This window comes from Aphidius gifuensis, linkage group LG2 (assembly GCF_014905175.1).
Source record: "Aphidius gifuensis isolate YNYX2018 linkage group LG2, ASM1490517v1, whole genome shotgun sequence".
Classification (NCBI taxonomy): domain Eukaryota; kingdom Metazoa; phylum Arthropoda; class Insecta; order Hymenoptera; family Braconidae; genus Aphidius; species Aphidius gifuensis.
Window position 1 is genome coordinate 28,292,311 of NC_057789.1, and position 14,597 is coordinate 28,306,907.

General features: G+C 22.2%; 2 protein-coding genes and 1 non-coding gene across 9 annotated transcripts; 1 reads left to right on the top strand and 2 right to left on the bottom strand.

Moving 5' to 3' along the window:
• Nucleotides 1-33: 33 nt before the first annotated feature.
• On the bottom strand, nucleotides 34-5,296 carry LOC122850057. 3 transcript variants are annotated; one of them, XM_044149045.1, is made up of 5 exons: nucleotides 2,927-3,125; nucleotides 1,314-1,386; nucleotides 1,096-1,254; nucleotides 591-744; nucleotides 34-515 (listed from the first exon to the last, which is right to left on the bottom strand). In XM_044149045.1, the coding sequence occupies exons 1-5, from the start codon at nucleotides 2,935-2,937 to the stop codon at nucleotides 400-402; spliced, it is 513 nt and encodes a 170-aa protein (XP_044004980.1). In that variant the 5' UTR covers nucleotides 2,938-3,125; the 3' UTR covers nucleotides 34-399. The 3 variants fall into 3 exon arrangements, with proteins under 3 accessions (XP_044004980.1, XP_044004978.1, XP_044004979.1); XM_044149043.1 differs by lacking the exons at nucleotides 34-515; nucleotides 591-744; nucleotides 2,927-3,125 and adding exons at nucleotides 3,951-4,718; nucleotides 5,191-5,296 and having other exon boundaries at nucleotides 1,215-1,254; XM_044149044.1 differs by lacking the exons at nucleotides 34-515; nucleotides 591-744; nucleotides 2,927-3,125 and adding an exon at nucleotides 3,951-4,759 and having other exon boundaries at nucleotides 1,215-1,254.
• Trnap-ugg lies at nucleotides 900-971 on the bottom strand. The gene has a single exon. It is a non-coding gene; the product is annotated as a tRNA-Pro (tRNA).
• Nucleotides 5,297-5,436: 140 nt separating the features above from the next.
• Nucleotides 5,437-8,073, top strand: LOC122850058 (RNA exonuclease 1-like). 5 transcript variants are annotated; one of them, XM_044149049.1, is made up of 3 exons: nucleotides 5,437-5,514; nucleotides 5,713-5,852; nucleotides 5,936-8,073. In XM_044149049.1, the coding sequence occupies exons 2-3, from the start codon at nucleotides 5,736-5,738 to the stop codon at nucleotides 7,856-7,858; spliced, it is 2,040 nt and encodes a 679-aa protein (XP_044004984.1). In that variant the 5' UTR covers nucleotides 5,437-5,514; nucleotides 5,713-5,735; the 3' UTR covers nucleotides 7,859-8,073. The 5 variants fall into 5 exon arrangements, with proteins under 5 accessions (XP_044004984.1, XP_044004981.1, XP_044004983.1 ...); XM_044149046.1 differs by having other exon boundaries at nucleotides 5,713-5,867; nucleotides 5,936-7,889; XM_044149048.1 differs by having other exon boundaries at nucleotides 5,501-5,519; nucleotides 5,713-5,867; nucleotides 5,936-7,889.
• Nucleotides 8,074-14,597: the final 6,524 nt, after the last annotated feature.

Genomic DNA, 14,597 nt, shown 5'->3' on the forward strand with positions numbered 1-14,597 from the left:
TAAAAAAAATTTACTCCTATTAAAAAAAAATAATTTTTCCCCTTCTTTTTTATTTAAATTATTTTCTTTTAAACAATCAATTAGTCTAATAATTTTTTTTTTAGTTATATTAATTAATTTTCAATTTATTCATGTTAATTATTATCAGTCAAAAATAAAATATTTAAAAAAAGAAAAATCGTACAGGTTTTTTTCTTTTTCGTTACACAAAAAGCATAAAAAAAATATATATAACAATAATAATAATATAATAATATTTATAACAATTGAAATTATTTTTTTTCTTTTATCAGTGATGAAATTATATATGAATGAAATGAATGAAAATAATGATCGAGGTCATTCGTGGTTTACAATAATCAATTTTAAAAATATTTATGAAAAAATTATAAATTTAATTTATGGTTGTCTGTAAGAATATGGTCTACCATATGGATCAATGCCTTTTCTTGCTTTTTCATCTTTAACTTGTTGAAAATAACTGTAAACCACAAACCACAGGTACGTAAAAGCAGCTGAAAATAATAAATAACAATAATCATTATTAAAATTTCTAAATTGATGTTGAAATTAATTATTTAAATACTTGCCAACGAATATTAATCCAAATATTAAGAAGATAATACCAGCCATCATCCAGCCATTTAAAAAATATGCTACTGCTGTGTAGATGACACTAATCAATGCTCCAATTGCTAGAATAATTCCCAAGACAACCCATGGTAGCATCATGAATGTTTTTCTCTATAAAAAATTACAAAAAATAAATTTTAATTAGTATTAATTACTAATTCCCTTGAATAATCAAAATAATAATCAAAATTAATTGACTAATTAGCTCAATTGATTAATTAACTTATGTAAAATTAAATAAATGATCAATAAAAGCAAAAAAAAACGGGCTGAACCGGGATTTGAACCCGGGACCTCTCGCACCCAAAGCGAGAATCATGCCCCTAGACCATTCAGCCAACCGTATATATGTTGCCGTCGAAATAAACCTCTTAAACGCTTCGTTGAAATTTTATATGAATTAATTAATAAGTCAGCAGCTTATTTATCAATTTTTAAATTTAATAAAAATTGTTGACTCACCTGGAGTGCTCCAATTATTAGAAGAGTTGATATGAAAATAGTCATGACAAGATTTATCAAATAAATAATTCTAACAATTGATCTATCAAGTGATATGATAATTGTATGTAATGGCATATCTGTTATGAATATAAATATTATTGTTAATATTGACAGCACCTAAAAAATAAATAATATTATTAATAAGAATTTATAATTGTTTTAATTTTTTAACTTACAATTCCACATATTCCTGTAAATATTGTTCCTGTTTTTAGAGTCGAACATCCACAAAAAGATCCAAGTTGCCAGCTGAAATTTAAAATATAAATAAATAAAACAATGTTGTAAATGAAGATTATAGTTTTTTGAAAAAATTTAAAAGCCAATTTTAGAGGATCTTAGAATAGATTTATATAAAATATATAGGTCATTGGCAAACTCGTGACCCTCCCACGGTTTATTTTCAATAATTTTCAAGAATGAATCTTCACTGTAGTCACTGTTGATGACCTTCTATTATTATTTTATTTACGATTATGTCACGAATTATATTAAAATTTATTTTTCATATATAAAAACATAAATTTAGGTGTATTTTAACATGACATGTTATTTATTTTTAACATGGGTGAGGTAAATTTATTAACTCAAAAGTCAAATCAATATCACTATCTAATATTGATTAGAATTTTTCTATTTTTTTTTCAAGGTGTGATTTAATCAATATAATAAATAATATATAATTGGAGCAATTAAAATATATTTACAGGAAATTTTTTCTATTTTATTTCTTCAAGTTTTAAAGATGCAATTATATGTAATTAAATTTTCTGATGAATTAAAATTTAGTTAATTAAATAAAAATGATAAGTCGAAAAAAATCATCATTTTACATATTTAAAAAAATCAATAGATCTATGATGAAAAATTGTATTAAAAAAATAAAATTTTTTCATCATGAGATTGTAGATTTGCAGTATGACCATGACGTTCACCAAAGGCCAAGATAAGTAACCATGAAAAATCATCATCTCGAGGTCTACTTAATTGAACTCATCAACTTATAAGGAAATCCAACAAAAATTAATGAAAGTATATTACAAAAACTAAATTTTACAAAATAAAAATTCATCAATTTTTATATTTAAATTTTCATTATTATTATTCATCTAATGAAATTAATCCCTTTCTACTTTCTCTTTGACTATCACATAGTGCAGCTACACAAAGTGATACACGATGCTTTTTATTTTTTCCTCTTTCATCGAGGAAAAAAATTAAATATTAAACTGCGTCATCAGCCGTTTGAGCAATACAACACATGTGCATTTAATATTTAAATAATAATAATAATAATGACAACAACAAGTTGTTTGTTTTGATATTTAAAAAATTCATGCACTTTTTTTAATTAACCCCAAGATATATATGTATTTTTTAAATTAACAAATTTTTAATTAGGCACTAAGATAAATGAATATATTTATTTTGTTTTTGTTTTTTTTTTTTCTTGATCATTACATCATACAGATCTATAATAATCGATGGATCGTAACGCGGATTTAGCGTTAAATTTAAACTCTGAGTCAATGAAAAATAAACATGTTTTAAAAATACGTTTAAATAAATAAATAATAATGAAAAAAAAATTTTTTAATAAATCATTATTTACTTGAAAATATTGTTTTTTTAAAAAACTGTAATTAAAGTCAATTTTATAATTGATTTATTAGCATATAAAAATGAAAAATAATTAATTAATTGTTATTGTATTAATGGAATTTAAAAGAAATATTATAATTTTATATTTTATAATAAACAATATGATAATTTATATAAAATTACTTACTTTTTAGCCATTTTTAAGTGATTAAATTCAAATTGATAAATTTATTAAAAAATTATCTCAAATATGTAAAGTAAAATATATTTTTATAAATTTAATTATTGAGATGATGAATAAATAAACAAATTAATTTTATAAAAAAGAGTAGGCCACGTTATAACTCCGTTCGCAATAGGAGTTGGTAAGAAACTGTGCCAAGAACAGAGTTTGCCACAACAAGTATTCACAAGTTGGTTTGTTAATACACCTACACAATATGTGTATCTACAATTTCGATGTATAAACTATATGTCTTTTTAAAAAACACACCTACATATTTAATTATTACATATGAATTTAATATTAACAAATTTTTAAAGATTAAATTCATGACAGGTATGTAAACATTCAGAAAAAAAATAATTAAAACAAACAAGTACAAAGTGTATGTGTGTTTAATAAAATAAAAAAAATCCTTTTTGACAATAAAATTGTTTTTTAACATTTATATACAATATGTCAATTTGACAACTGGTTGTTTTGAGGCACTTGACTTGATAAATGGGTCTGTAATAATTATTTTATGTCAACTTGTTTAAGTCATTAACATTTACAAACAAAATGTCATATATTTTTTTTTTTTCATTTTACTTTCACATTATGATGAATTTTTATTAATATAAATTGTCACATTTTTATCACGTGGCTGTATTAATTTAATCAATTAAAAATATAAGATTATATTTTTTTTTAAAATTTAATTTGTACTGATTTTTAATTTTTTTTTTTTTTTTACATCAAATGATGTTAATTTATTCATTTATAATTTTTTAAAGATAATAGCAATATTTAAATAATAAAAATAAAATATTTACATTAATTATTGCAGGTTGTTAAATTAATATAAAAATTTATTTTAACTCTTTTTTTTTTTAAATTGAAAATAATAATTTTTTTTTTAGTGATTTTGTGTTTTTTTTTTTTTTATAAATAAAAAAATGTATAATTGTTTTGTAATTTATAAATATATAATTGAGTTAATAATTACCAGTTTTTTTATAGATAATGTGTTTACCAATATGCCTGGCACATTGTGCAGCAGAATCAGCATGTTCATTGCCGTCAATTCCCATATGAGCTGGACACCACCATAATTCAATTTCCTGTCCATTTTCACATATTTTATCAATCCATCTTTGCATATCATGAATTAATTCATCAGCATAATAATTATACTCAAGATTGTTGAATGATTCAAGGGAACTCAATGAATCGGAGCAAATAATTGATTTTTTAATATTTTCATTGCTAATATATTCAAGTACCATGTTGATAATCATAGCTTCACCTTGACTACTTGTCCAGTCTGATGTTACTTGATATTTATTACAACCTAGACCATCAGATACCCAAGCAAGTCCCATGTAATCATCATGCTCTGACCATGATGCATCTGTATAAAAAATTTTCCAATCTGATTTTTCATATTCAAGTGTATTTTCAAATGCACCTGGATGATATATTTCATTCTTTATTTTCCAGCCAAGATTTTTGTTTATTTTTATACGAGCATGCCAGTTGTCATCATCATCATTGTCACTGTCACTATTATCATCATCAGAATTTTTTTTTTTACAAAGCTTCAAACATTGAATTACTGCTTTAAAAATATCACATGGCTTCATTATTTTTTTAAGCTTACTACTTTTTAACACTTTATTATGATTTAAGGCCAATTTTTTTTCATCAATTTTTGATGTCATAGCTGATGATGATGATGATGTTGGTGCCATGTTGAATTGTCTTCTTGTTTTTTCTAATTAAATCAATCAACAGGTTATTAAATTATATATTTTTTGATTGGCAATAATATTTTGTACATATTTTCTTTTGATATGTTTGAGATTTAATTTTGACAATAAATTTAATATTTAAAAAACTTATTTGTTGTTATTTTTTTTTTGTTGGCATTTTATTTATTTTTTTTTTATTCTTTTGGTTATCAAATTTTAGAAGGGTTAATAAATACTAATTTAATTTACTTATTGAATTATTCTAACAATTTTTAATTATTAATTAATTATAAAAACTGTATGTAAATTATTTATCAAAATAAAAAAAAAAACAAAATACATGTAATGTAAAATAATAAAAAGAAATGCTTTTCTGGATAAAAAAAAACGGTTAAAAAAATGAATATACTTGAAAAAAAAAAACAAAAGAAATCTCATTTTATTTATCAATTTGTTTTAGGCAAGAAAGTATTATTGCATTTTGTTTATACTTACCAAAATTAATTTGCCATCAAAACAATGACAGTTAATTGTTTGATAATATTATTTTAGAAAAAGACAAAAGATTTTTTTATTAAACAGGGTTATTCCAGTTAGCCCGTTTTTTTTATTGTTTTTTTTTTATTTTTCCTGGAACATGGAAAAATATATTGAATTCAAATCTCCATGTTGTAGTGGTAAAAAAGGTTTCTCTGTTGATAAAAAAAAATTTAGTTTCTTTTATTGACGTTCTTCCATGTGTGGCCATGTCCCATGTGGATTTTTTTTTATTCTGATTTTGTTTATTGTAAATATTAACCTCCAAATTAACGAGTCATGGTAAAGTTTAGAGTAAATTTTTAGATTTTTAAATAAACAATTTGTTTTTTTTTTACAATAAAGAAATTATAATTTTGTGTTTGATAAATTATCTAAATTGTCAAATTTATTTAAACTGTATTGTTTTTTTTTGTTTTTTTCTCATTAATTTATTTGAGTATTTATTTAATTATCAATAATATAAATTGATATTTGCAGATAAATAAAACGTAGCTATTAAAATGAAACAACAAACAGAAAAACAACGTCAAAGAGCTCAAAGAAAATTAAAAAAAATAGTTGCTTTGGTGGAAGCAACAAGATTAAACGACAAAGATCGAAAGGCTAAAGCTGAATCTGTAGATAATAATTATGTTAATGTTAATATAATAATAAGATAATAATAACAACAATGATAATAATAATTTACGTTTATTTGCAGACAATAAATAATCAAAAAAGCACTGAAATGTCATCACCATTGAGTCCAAGTAGAAAACGTCCTTGTGTCAATCCCCAAGAAGATACAAAGCCAACTTCACCAGTTGTTGATGTAACACCAGAAGCTAATGGAGAAACGTCAAATGATTTAGCAAATAAAAAACCACGTTTATCTGGTGATGAATATTTACAATTGAAACAAGAGTTACGTGAAAGAAAAAAAATATTAACATCTATACCAAGATTACGTTTAAGAGCTGTTGGTGATAATGCCAGTTTGTGTATTGATGCTAAATCAAGAATACCAATATTTTTAAATGACATACAACATTTGTTGATGTATTCATTGCTGGGACATCATTCACCACACTCACCAGAACGTTGGTGTCATCTTGAAAAATTTAACAAGGTCAGTCATACTGTTGTTTTGATAGTTGAAGGTTTATCATTGTTTCACTTTAGTAATAATGAATCAATATTTACAAATATCAATAAAAATATGGAACATCGTATGGAAATTGTAACACCAGCAACATATGGTGGTTCAATTGTTGAAGATTTAGCTGCTGTACCATTGACTGGAACAGAAAAAAATAAATTAATTAAAAAATTTGGCTCATTAGAAGCAGCTATGAAAAGTACTGGTGATTTGGTTAAATTATTAAAAATTGTATTTCCAATGAAACCACAAACAACACAAGATGGTCAACTTATTGACAGAATTTCTATTTTATCTGATTTACCAAAAAGTGATAAATTTTCAAGAACACAATTGCTACTTTCACCAGAGCAACTTGTTGAACTTAATTATCCATTGCCATTACAAGGTGGTCTTGCTGAAAAATATAAAGATTATGTATTAACCAAAGATGAGTATCTTGAAGCAACACCAAAATCACCAATGTTTGGCTTGGATTGTGAAATGTGTAGAACAACATTGGGCATACCTGAATTAACAAGAATATCAATTGTTGATGAAAATTTAAATCTTTTTTATGAATCATTTGTTAAACCTGATAATAAAATTACTGATTATTTAACAAGATTTAGTGGTATTACACCAGCATTACTTAAAAATGTAACAACACGATTGTCAGATGTACAAAATGAATTACGTAAAATATTACCAGCTGATGCAATTCTCGTTGGACAAAGTTTAAATTTCGATTTACAATCATTAAAAATGATGCATCCATATATCATTGATACATCAATTATATTTAATATAACTGGTAAACGTCTTATTAAATCAAAACTTAAAGTATTATCAGATCTATTTCTATGTGAAACTATACAAGATAGTCAGAGTGGTCATTGTTCTCTTGAAGATTCACGAGCATCATTGAAATTAGCTCAACTTAAATTAAAAAATAATATTAATTTTGGTGATGCTGTCATGATGGACTTTCTTGAATTACAACAAACAATAGATGATATTAGAAAAAACAATCAAGGTAATAATAAAAATATTAAATTAGATGATCTAGAAAAATATGGTGTATCAATATTCAATCATATGACCAAAGTCAAAGATATGTCATCAACAATTATTGGCAATAAAGAAGTTATGAATGAATATTCAATGTATTTAAAAAATACAAAACTCAATGTTATGGATGATGCTAATTTTGATAAAACTGATCAAGTCAGATTGGTATTAACAGACTCAAATAAACAATCAATTAAAAGAGCCAGTGAAATATCAATGGAACATGCATTGACATTTTGCCATGTTAAACTAGATAGTCAACAAACTAATGATGACAATATTGAAAAAACATGTAAAAAAGTTGACAAGTGGATATCAAAATTATGGAAGAGTACTGCTGATAAAGGATTACTTTGTGTTGTTTTTGGTGGTGAAAAAAATGCTGCAAATGGAGCATGTTTTTTAAATATTAAACGACAACAATTGTTATTGTAATAGTTAATCATTTTTTTTTTTTTCTATTGTCAATTTATATAAATAATATTAATTTGAAAATATAATAGATGTCTCGATATAATTATTCATTTATTTAATATTAAAATTGCAATTTACTATAATTTTTTTTTTGTATTATTTAATTTTCACGTATTTAATCAATTTATGAAAATCATAAGCCAATGAATATCTAAAAGAAAAAAAAAAAAAAAATACCATCAGCTTGATAATAAAGTAAAAAAATTATCTCTCATTTACAAAGTCATAAAATTAAAATAATAATAAACCAGAAAATTACTCGTAATAATGTAGAATTTAAAAACAATTATTTATAAAATTATGCATATTTTTTTTCATTTAAATATTAAAAGAGTTTTTATGAAAATAAAATTAAAAAAATAATTAAAATTAATAAATTATTTCAACGTTATCTCAACTATTAATATAAAAATAATTAAAAAAACTTAGTTCAATTGATAAATATTTCCAACAATATTTTAAACAAACCGAAATATTTAATTTAAAATTCTCTTCATGTCTAAAAAATTCACCATAAATTCACATCAATTAATTGACAATGAAATTTTTTATAAACCCAAAAATCTATCAACCAAAAAATCGATCCCAATTTCAAAAAAATAAAAAACCCGTTAAAATAATTTTCAACAAATTCAACAATCAATGTCAAAATAAAATTCAATAAATCCTTTTCAATAACAAAAAAAAAAGCCTTCAATGTGTCTATTAAAATATATATATATATTTTATTTCATTCTTTATGAATTTATGGTTCTGGCATCACCCATGAAAAGAATCATTTTTATTTTCAAAGAGACCATGAGTCTACTACGAACCTTTGAACGTCGATAAGTGAAAAATAAAATAACTATCTCATTCATTTTAAATACAAGTTACATATTATCATAAAAATAATTTATTTTATATATATTTTTTTTTTTTTTTATTTATCACGATGATAAAACAATTTGTGTGTTGAGTCAAGTTATTATGTGTTTGAGGGCAAACAGGAGCGAAAGGAAAAAAACATAAAAAAATTATTCTACTTATATCGCAATATTCCCACGTACACTGTGTCAATTATTACAACTATTATTATTATTTTATTTTTGTTTATAATATATATATATATTTTTTATTCCCTTTGATCTCGCCTGAGTGATTTTTTTTTGCGTCAATTCGATGACTATTTATTTTAATCATTTTTTTTTTTACGAAATTCAGTGGATTGTGTAGAGACAAGCCAATCGATGTCGACCTCGAAAATATAATAACAAGAAAAAATTCATTAGTTAATTTTAATAATGTGTTTATGTGTTTATAAAATTTAAATTTATTTATTTTTATAAAATATTAACGTTGCTATGTCAATACAACAAGTGTTGAAAATTTCGATTTTACAATTTTTAATAAAATAAATTTCGGTAAGTTTAAAATAATAATAATAACTAATTATTATTAATAAAAATTTATTATTATTATTATTAAATTAAGTGAAATTTATATTTATAAGACCCGCAGTAGTTTTAAGAACCAAGTGTTTTTTTTGAATTAATTTTATGCATTTAATTGAGACGTTTTTCGTGCGGGTACTTTTTTCTTTTTTTTTTCTTTGAATTTAATAAACATTGTACTTGAAAGATTCATGTCAAATTGACAATTAATTAATTAAATTTATTTCTTTTTATAAATTATTTAAATTACTATTTGTTTTTTGTTTTTTTTTATATATTTTTTTTGAATGTTTTTGATGGTTGTGTCAGGTCTATTGTTTAATAATAAAAAAATATATATTATGGGTATTTAAATTAACCCTCAATGACCTACTTTTAGCACCCTTCATCAGTAAAATACTCGTGTTTGTCCTTCGACATTGAGCCAGGCCCAGCAAGTTCAAATAACGACCCCATTTTTATTTTTCTCCCAAGAAACCCTATATAACTCGCATCGCTCTTTACGATCATTTTTATTTTATTTTTTTTTCGAAAAAAAAATATAATAATTCTATTGAAGTGTCAGATATATGTATATGCTTTTAGGGAATATCCGTTTTTTTGTAAATTTTTATATTTTATCAAGTGGGCAACATCTTTTAATGTTGAAAATTTTTTTATTTCCATTGAAAAACCTGTAGCGGTATCTCGTGCAATTTGAGTAGGTCAGAGAGACGAGGGTTTTATATGCTCTTGGTCTCTATGGTTACAAAGGGCGAGTTTAATACAAGGGTGAATTTATTTCTTCTAACTCAAAGCAACAATAAATAAATATTTTTATTATTTTGTTTATCTAAAAAAAAATTAAAAATGCGTGTGGAAAATATTTTTGTTTAGTTTTTTTCTAAAAAAAAAAAAAAAACTATTAATTGTTTATTTATCTAATTTTAAAAATATTTATTTACATTTATTTTTTATTTAGAAATTTGAAAATTCATTTAATTATCTTTAAAAATATGTATATATTTTTTTTTTTTATTATTAATTAGTTATTTATTTTATTTAATTTTAAAAATAAAAATATTTAGATTGTTTTTTTTTTTTTGAATGAAGGTTGACTTTGAGTATGTCAAAAATAATCAAGTTATTTTTATAAAAATATATTTTTTTTATTATTTATTTATTGACTTTATGTTTTTTTTGGAATTGGAAAAATTTAGGTTTTCCTATGGCCTTGATCTAGTTTTATTATTCTCGTCAAAAATATATAGATTATGGGTGGGCGTTACGAAGAGTCAAAAGTTCCCCTTGCACAATACTCTTGGACCTGGAAAAGAAAAAAATAATAAAAAAGCCTTAAAAACTAAATCAGTTAGAATTTGCTTTTTTTGTTTTTCATTAAATTTTCCTCGTTGTTTATATTAATTTATTAACTCTTTCGAGCCTATGACACATCATAGCTAAAAAGAAAAAAAAAAAAAAAATTTTTAATAAAAACAAATTTAATCATTTTGATGACTATTAATGTGCGAAAAAAATTAACTTACACAAAACACTATCAAGTCCATCCATTAGAATAAAAAAAAAAAAAATTTGTTTAAATAAATTGTTTATATTAAAAATTACAATATTATTTCTAGCAAAAAAAAATAATTATTATTTTTTAAACTCGAGTTCATCGAATGATTAATCAATCCCAAGACTTCCAAAAAACTATGTAAATATTTTTTTCATTTCCTTTTAAAATACTAAACAATAGCGCGAAAAATTTAAATAATAATTATAATATTAATTATAAATATTTGCATTTATTTATAATTTTTTTTTCGAAAAAAATTTTTTTTTTTTTTTTTTCGCTTTAATTTCTTTTTGACCTTACACATGTTGTTAAAAATTTAATAAAAAATTATAAATAAATATTGAAATAAAAAAAGGGCTTTTGATGGAAGGCGTCTGCGCGTCGCGACGCCTCGGCTATGTATAGCCAATGAAATAGTTACAAGACTTTTTGTGCGGTTCCATGCTCAGTGCGAATATTATTCTCATTGCTGCAACGGTCATCGCCACAGCCACACATTATTATTTTATTTTTATTTTTTTTTTAAAAATACACAGCACACTCACATGGATTACGATTATCTACATACTTTTTCAAATAAATTATTTATCTTGTGTTGAATTAATTAATTGTCAATTTAAAAATATCATTTTAAAATTAAAAAAAATAAAATCAGTGCTTAACAAAAAGGGAATTTTAAATAACCAAAAATAAATAAATAAACAAATAAATAAATAAAAGTGTAGTGTAATCAAGTGTGCAAAGTGATGATGATATTAAATTGAGGTAAAATAAATATTAACACATGAAAATTATAATTCATAAAGATAATTTTTAATTTAAAAAAAAAAAAAATGTTTTTATTTACTAAACAAGCTTTTAATAAATTTCGGCAAACATTAAATAAAAACACACAGTAGTGAGTAACACAATGATAAATATTTTTTAACCAACAAAAAACAACGAAAAAATATAAATAAAATAATTGTTTATAAATTGTTTATTTATATTTTACTTTGAAATTTTTATTTATCACTGACAAAATAGTTCTCTGTGTTTAATAATAAATTTATTTAAGTGAAAAATTAAATTTATTAATAAATTATTTATAAACTTTATGGATAATCAGGTGTTTTTTTTTTTTTTTTTTTTTTTTTTTATTTAAAGATCATCATGACAATTATCCATATGCACAACTGGTGATAGTTAATTATTTTTTATCGTCTGGTACTTTTGTCAAGACTCAATAATATTTTATAAATTTTTTTTTTTAATTTTTTTAACATCATCTTTTGTTGATTATTATCCTTTCGTTTTTTATATTTTCAGTTGACCTGCATTTGAACAATAGTAAATTCTAACAAAAGCAAAAGTCATGTTGACTATACACACACTATTACAATTTTTTTATTTCAACCTTAAAAATTTATATGAATTTTTCAAGAAAATGTATTTCTTATCAAACACTAATAGTCCATTAATTTATCAATAATAATTTCAAATTTTTACTTCAACTTGTTTCAATTTTAAACAAATAAATTATGTTTTAATTTAATTTAAAATTAACATCAATTTATTATAAATAAATAGGGATAAAAATAGTCTGACAATAGTTGACTTGAACTACTTGAAATACCTAAAAATTGATAAATAAAAAAAAGCTCATTGCAAGCTCGTTCATTATTAAAACGAGGTCAACGAATCCCATCAAGTTTAACATATTATTTCTTCAATATTAATAAAAATTAATTCTAAATTTATAAATTATAATTAATTAATTTTATTAATTTTATTTAACAACAATTTTATTCATTTAAAAATATAAAAAAAAAATTGGATTTGTCTTGAAATATCTTGAGGGTAGTAACGTTTGCAAACATAGAGTATTGATCCCTCATTTACCCCTCAAATTTCCCCCTCTTTGACTTACTTAAATTCCTCCTCTTCCTCTTGATCATGATATACATATACTTCTCCGCCAATAAAATTTTATGATTCATTTTTTTTTTTTTTATCAACACGTGCCTGCAAATTTTTATCAAATAACAATTTTTTTTTTTTTAGAATTTTTTATTAACAATTAATTGTTTTATTAATAAACCATAATAATTTAAAAAATAATATTCTTTTTTTTTTTTTTTCATCTAATTAATCATTGTTATTATTTATTTTTTAAATTTTTATAATTTTTACGATGATTAATTAGCATATTATGATCGCACTTGATGATTCATATTTTTTTATTTTTTTTTTTTCAATATACAATTTTATTCTTCAGTTGTAATTACTTCTGGTATATATCATTTTTATTTTAAACGTATATGAAAATTTAAAAAACGTGTTAATTGGTCTTCGATATGCTTCTTTTAAATAAAAATTTATCGACAATTATTCATGTCCTTGCTCGACATATTGCATAGATAATGTTGGATGTCTTTTTTTTTAAATTACCATGAATTATTCATAAATACTAGTCAAAATAGAATTGTTGTTTTCTATTATTATGATTAATTATTAAAATATATTGTTTTGATGTACATTTGATAAATTATCCATTTCTAATTTTTAATTTATTTGATTATTTATTTATTATGAGATGATGGTTCAATAGACCTATTATTATTTAACTTCCTTTTGTGGTTTTGTCTGGACTTTGTGTGACATTGTAGGTGTGGAGTATCATGAGTTTAATGACCCTTTTTTAAATAACATTTTACAAAGCTGGAAAATTCTAATTGAACTTTCACAAAAAAAAATTTAAATGTACCATAAATAATTTGTTGGTATTTTTTTCAAATTTAAATAACAAACATAAATAATTATTTTGATGGAAATTCATATTTAGTTTTACAAGAAATATATTTTTTTTTTTTTGCATGGTCAAGGTGAAGGTGTATGTCCTTGATGGATAATGTCCAATGACCAGATTTATTAGCAGCAAAAAGCTACTTATTTAACACATCTTTAGAATTGTTTAAAATATATTTAAAAAAAAAAAAAAGAATATAAATAAATATGACAGACTTTATTTTATTTACATATTTTTTTTTATTATTATTTTTTTTTTTTTATTGTTTAAGGTATTTCCTTGTGAAAATTAATTTATTTTTTTATAATTTTTAGTTTTTTAAACCTTATTTATTTTGTTGTTATTTAAAAATTAAATTTACTATTTTTTTTTTCATTTTGATATTATGAAATTTATTTATCTTTTTATTTTTTACAAAAAAAATCAAATTTATTATTATTTTTAAGATAAAATTAAAGAGTTTTATTTATTTTATTTTAAATTATATTTACCTTGTAACATCCCTGATTTTTTCCTAAAGACAATTCATCTATTATCCAAGGTTTCAACTCAATCACTGTATCAAGGTTTTCATCTACATGCAATATATATATTTTTTTTTAAATTTTTAATTGCCTTTCTTTTAAAAAACCTTTTTCTTTTTTCATTTCAAAATAATGCCAAGTCACTTAAAATACAAATAAAAACTTGTAAATTAATTTAGAATGAAAAAAAATAAATTTGACTATTTGTTAATATATTTTTTTAGTTAATAAATAATAATTATTTATATATTACAATGTTAAATATAAATTAGACATATTTCCCTTTTACTATAGTATACGTATATAAATTTTATTATTTTTTCATTTATTTTTCTTATTGTGATACGGTTAAAACCTCGACAAGTGATTTATTCAAATCGATCGTTATTCCGTGAGA

Coding starts and splice junctions, on each gene's coding strand:
- LOC122850057 (XM_044149043.1), bottom strand. CDS start 4,695: ATGGCACCAACATCATCATCATCATCAGCTATGACATCAAAAATTGAT. Junction 1,387..3,950: donor CATTATCTATAAAAAAACTG/GTAATTATTAAC, acceptor TTTAAATTTCAG/CTGGCAACTTGGATCTTTTT.
- LOC122850058 (XM_044149046.1), top strand. CDS start 5,736: ATGAAACAACAAACAGAAAAACAACGTCAAAGAGCTCAAAGAAAATTA. Junction 5,868..5,935: donor AATCTGTAGATAATAATTAT/GTTAATGTTAAT, acceptor GTTTATTTGCAG/ACAATAAATAATCAAAAAAG.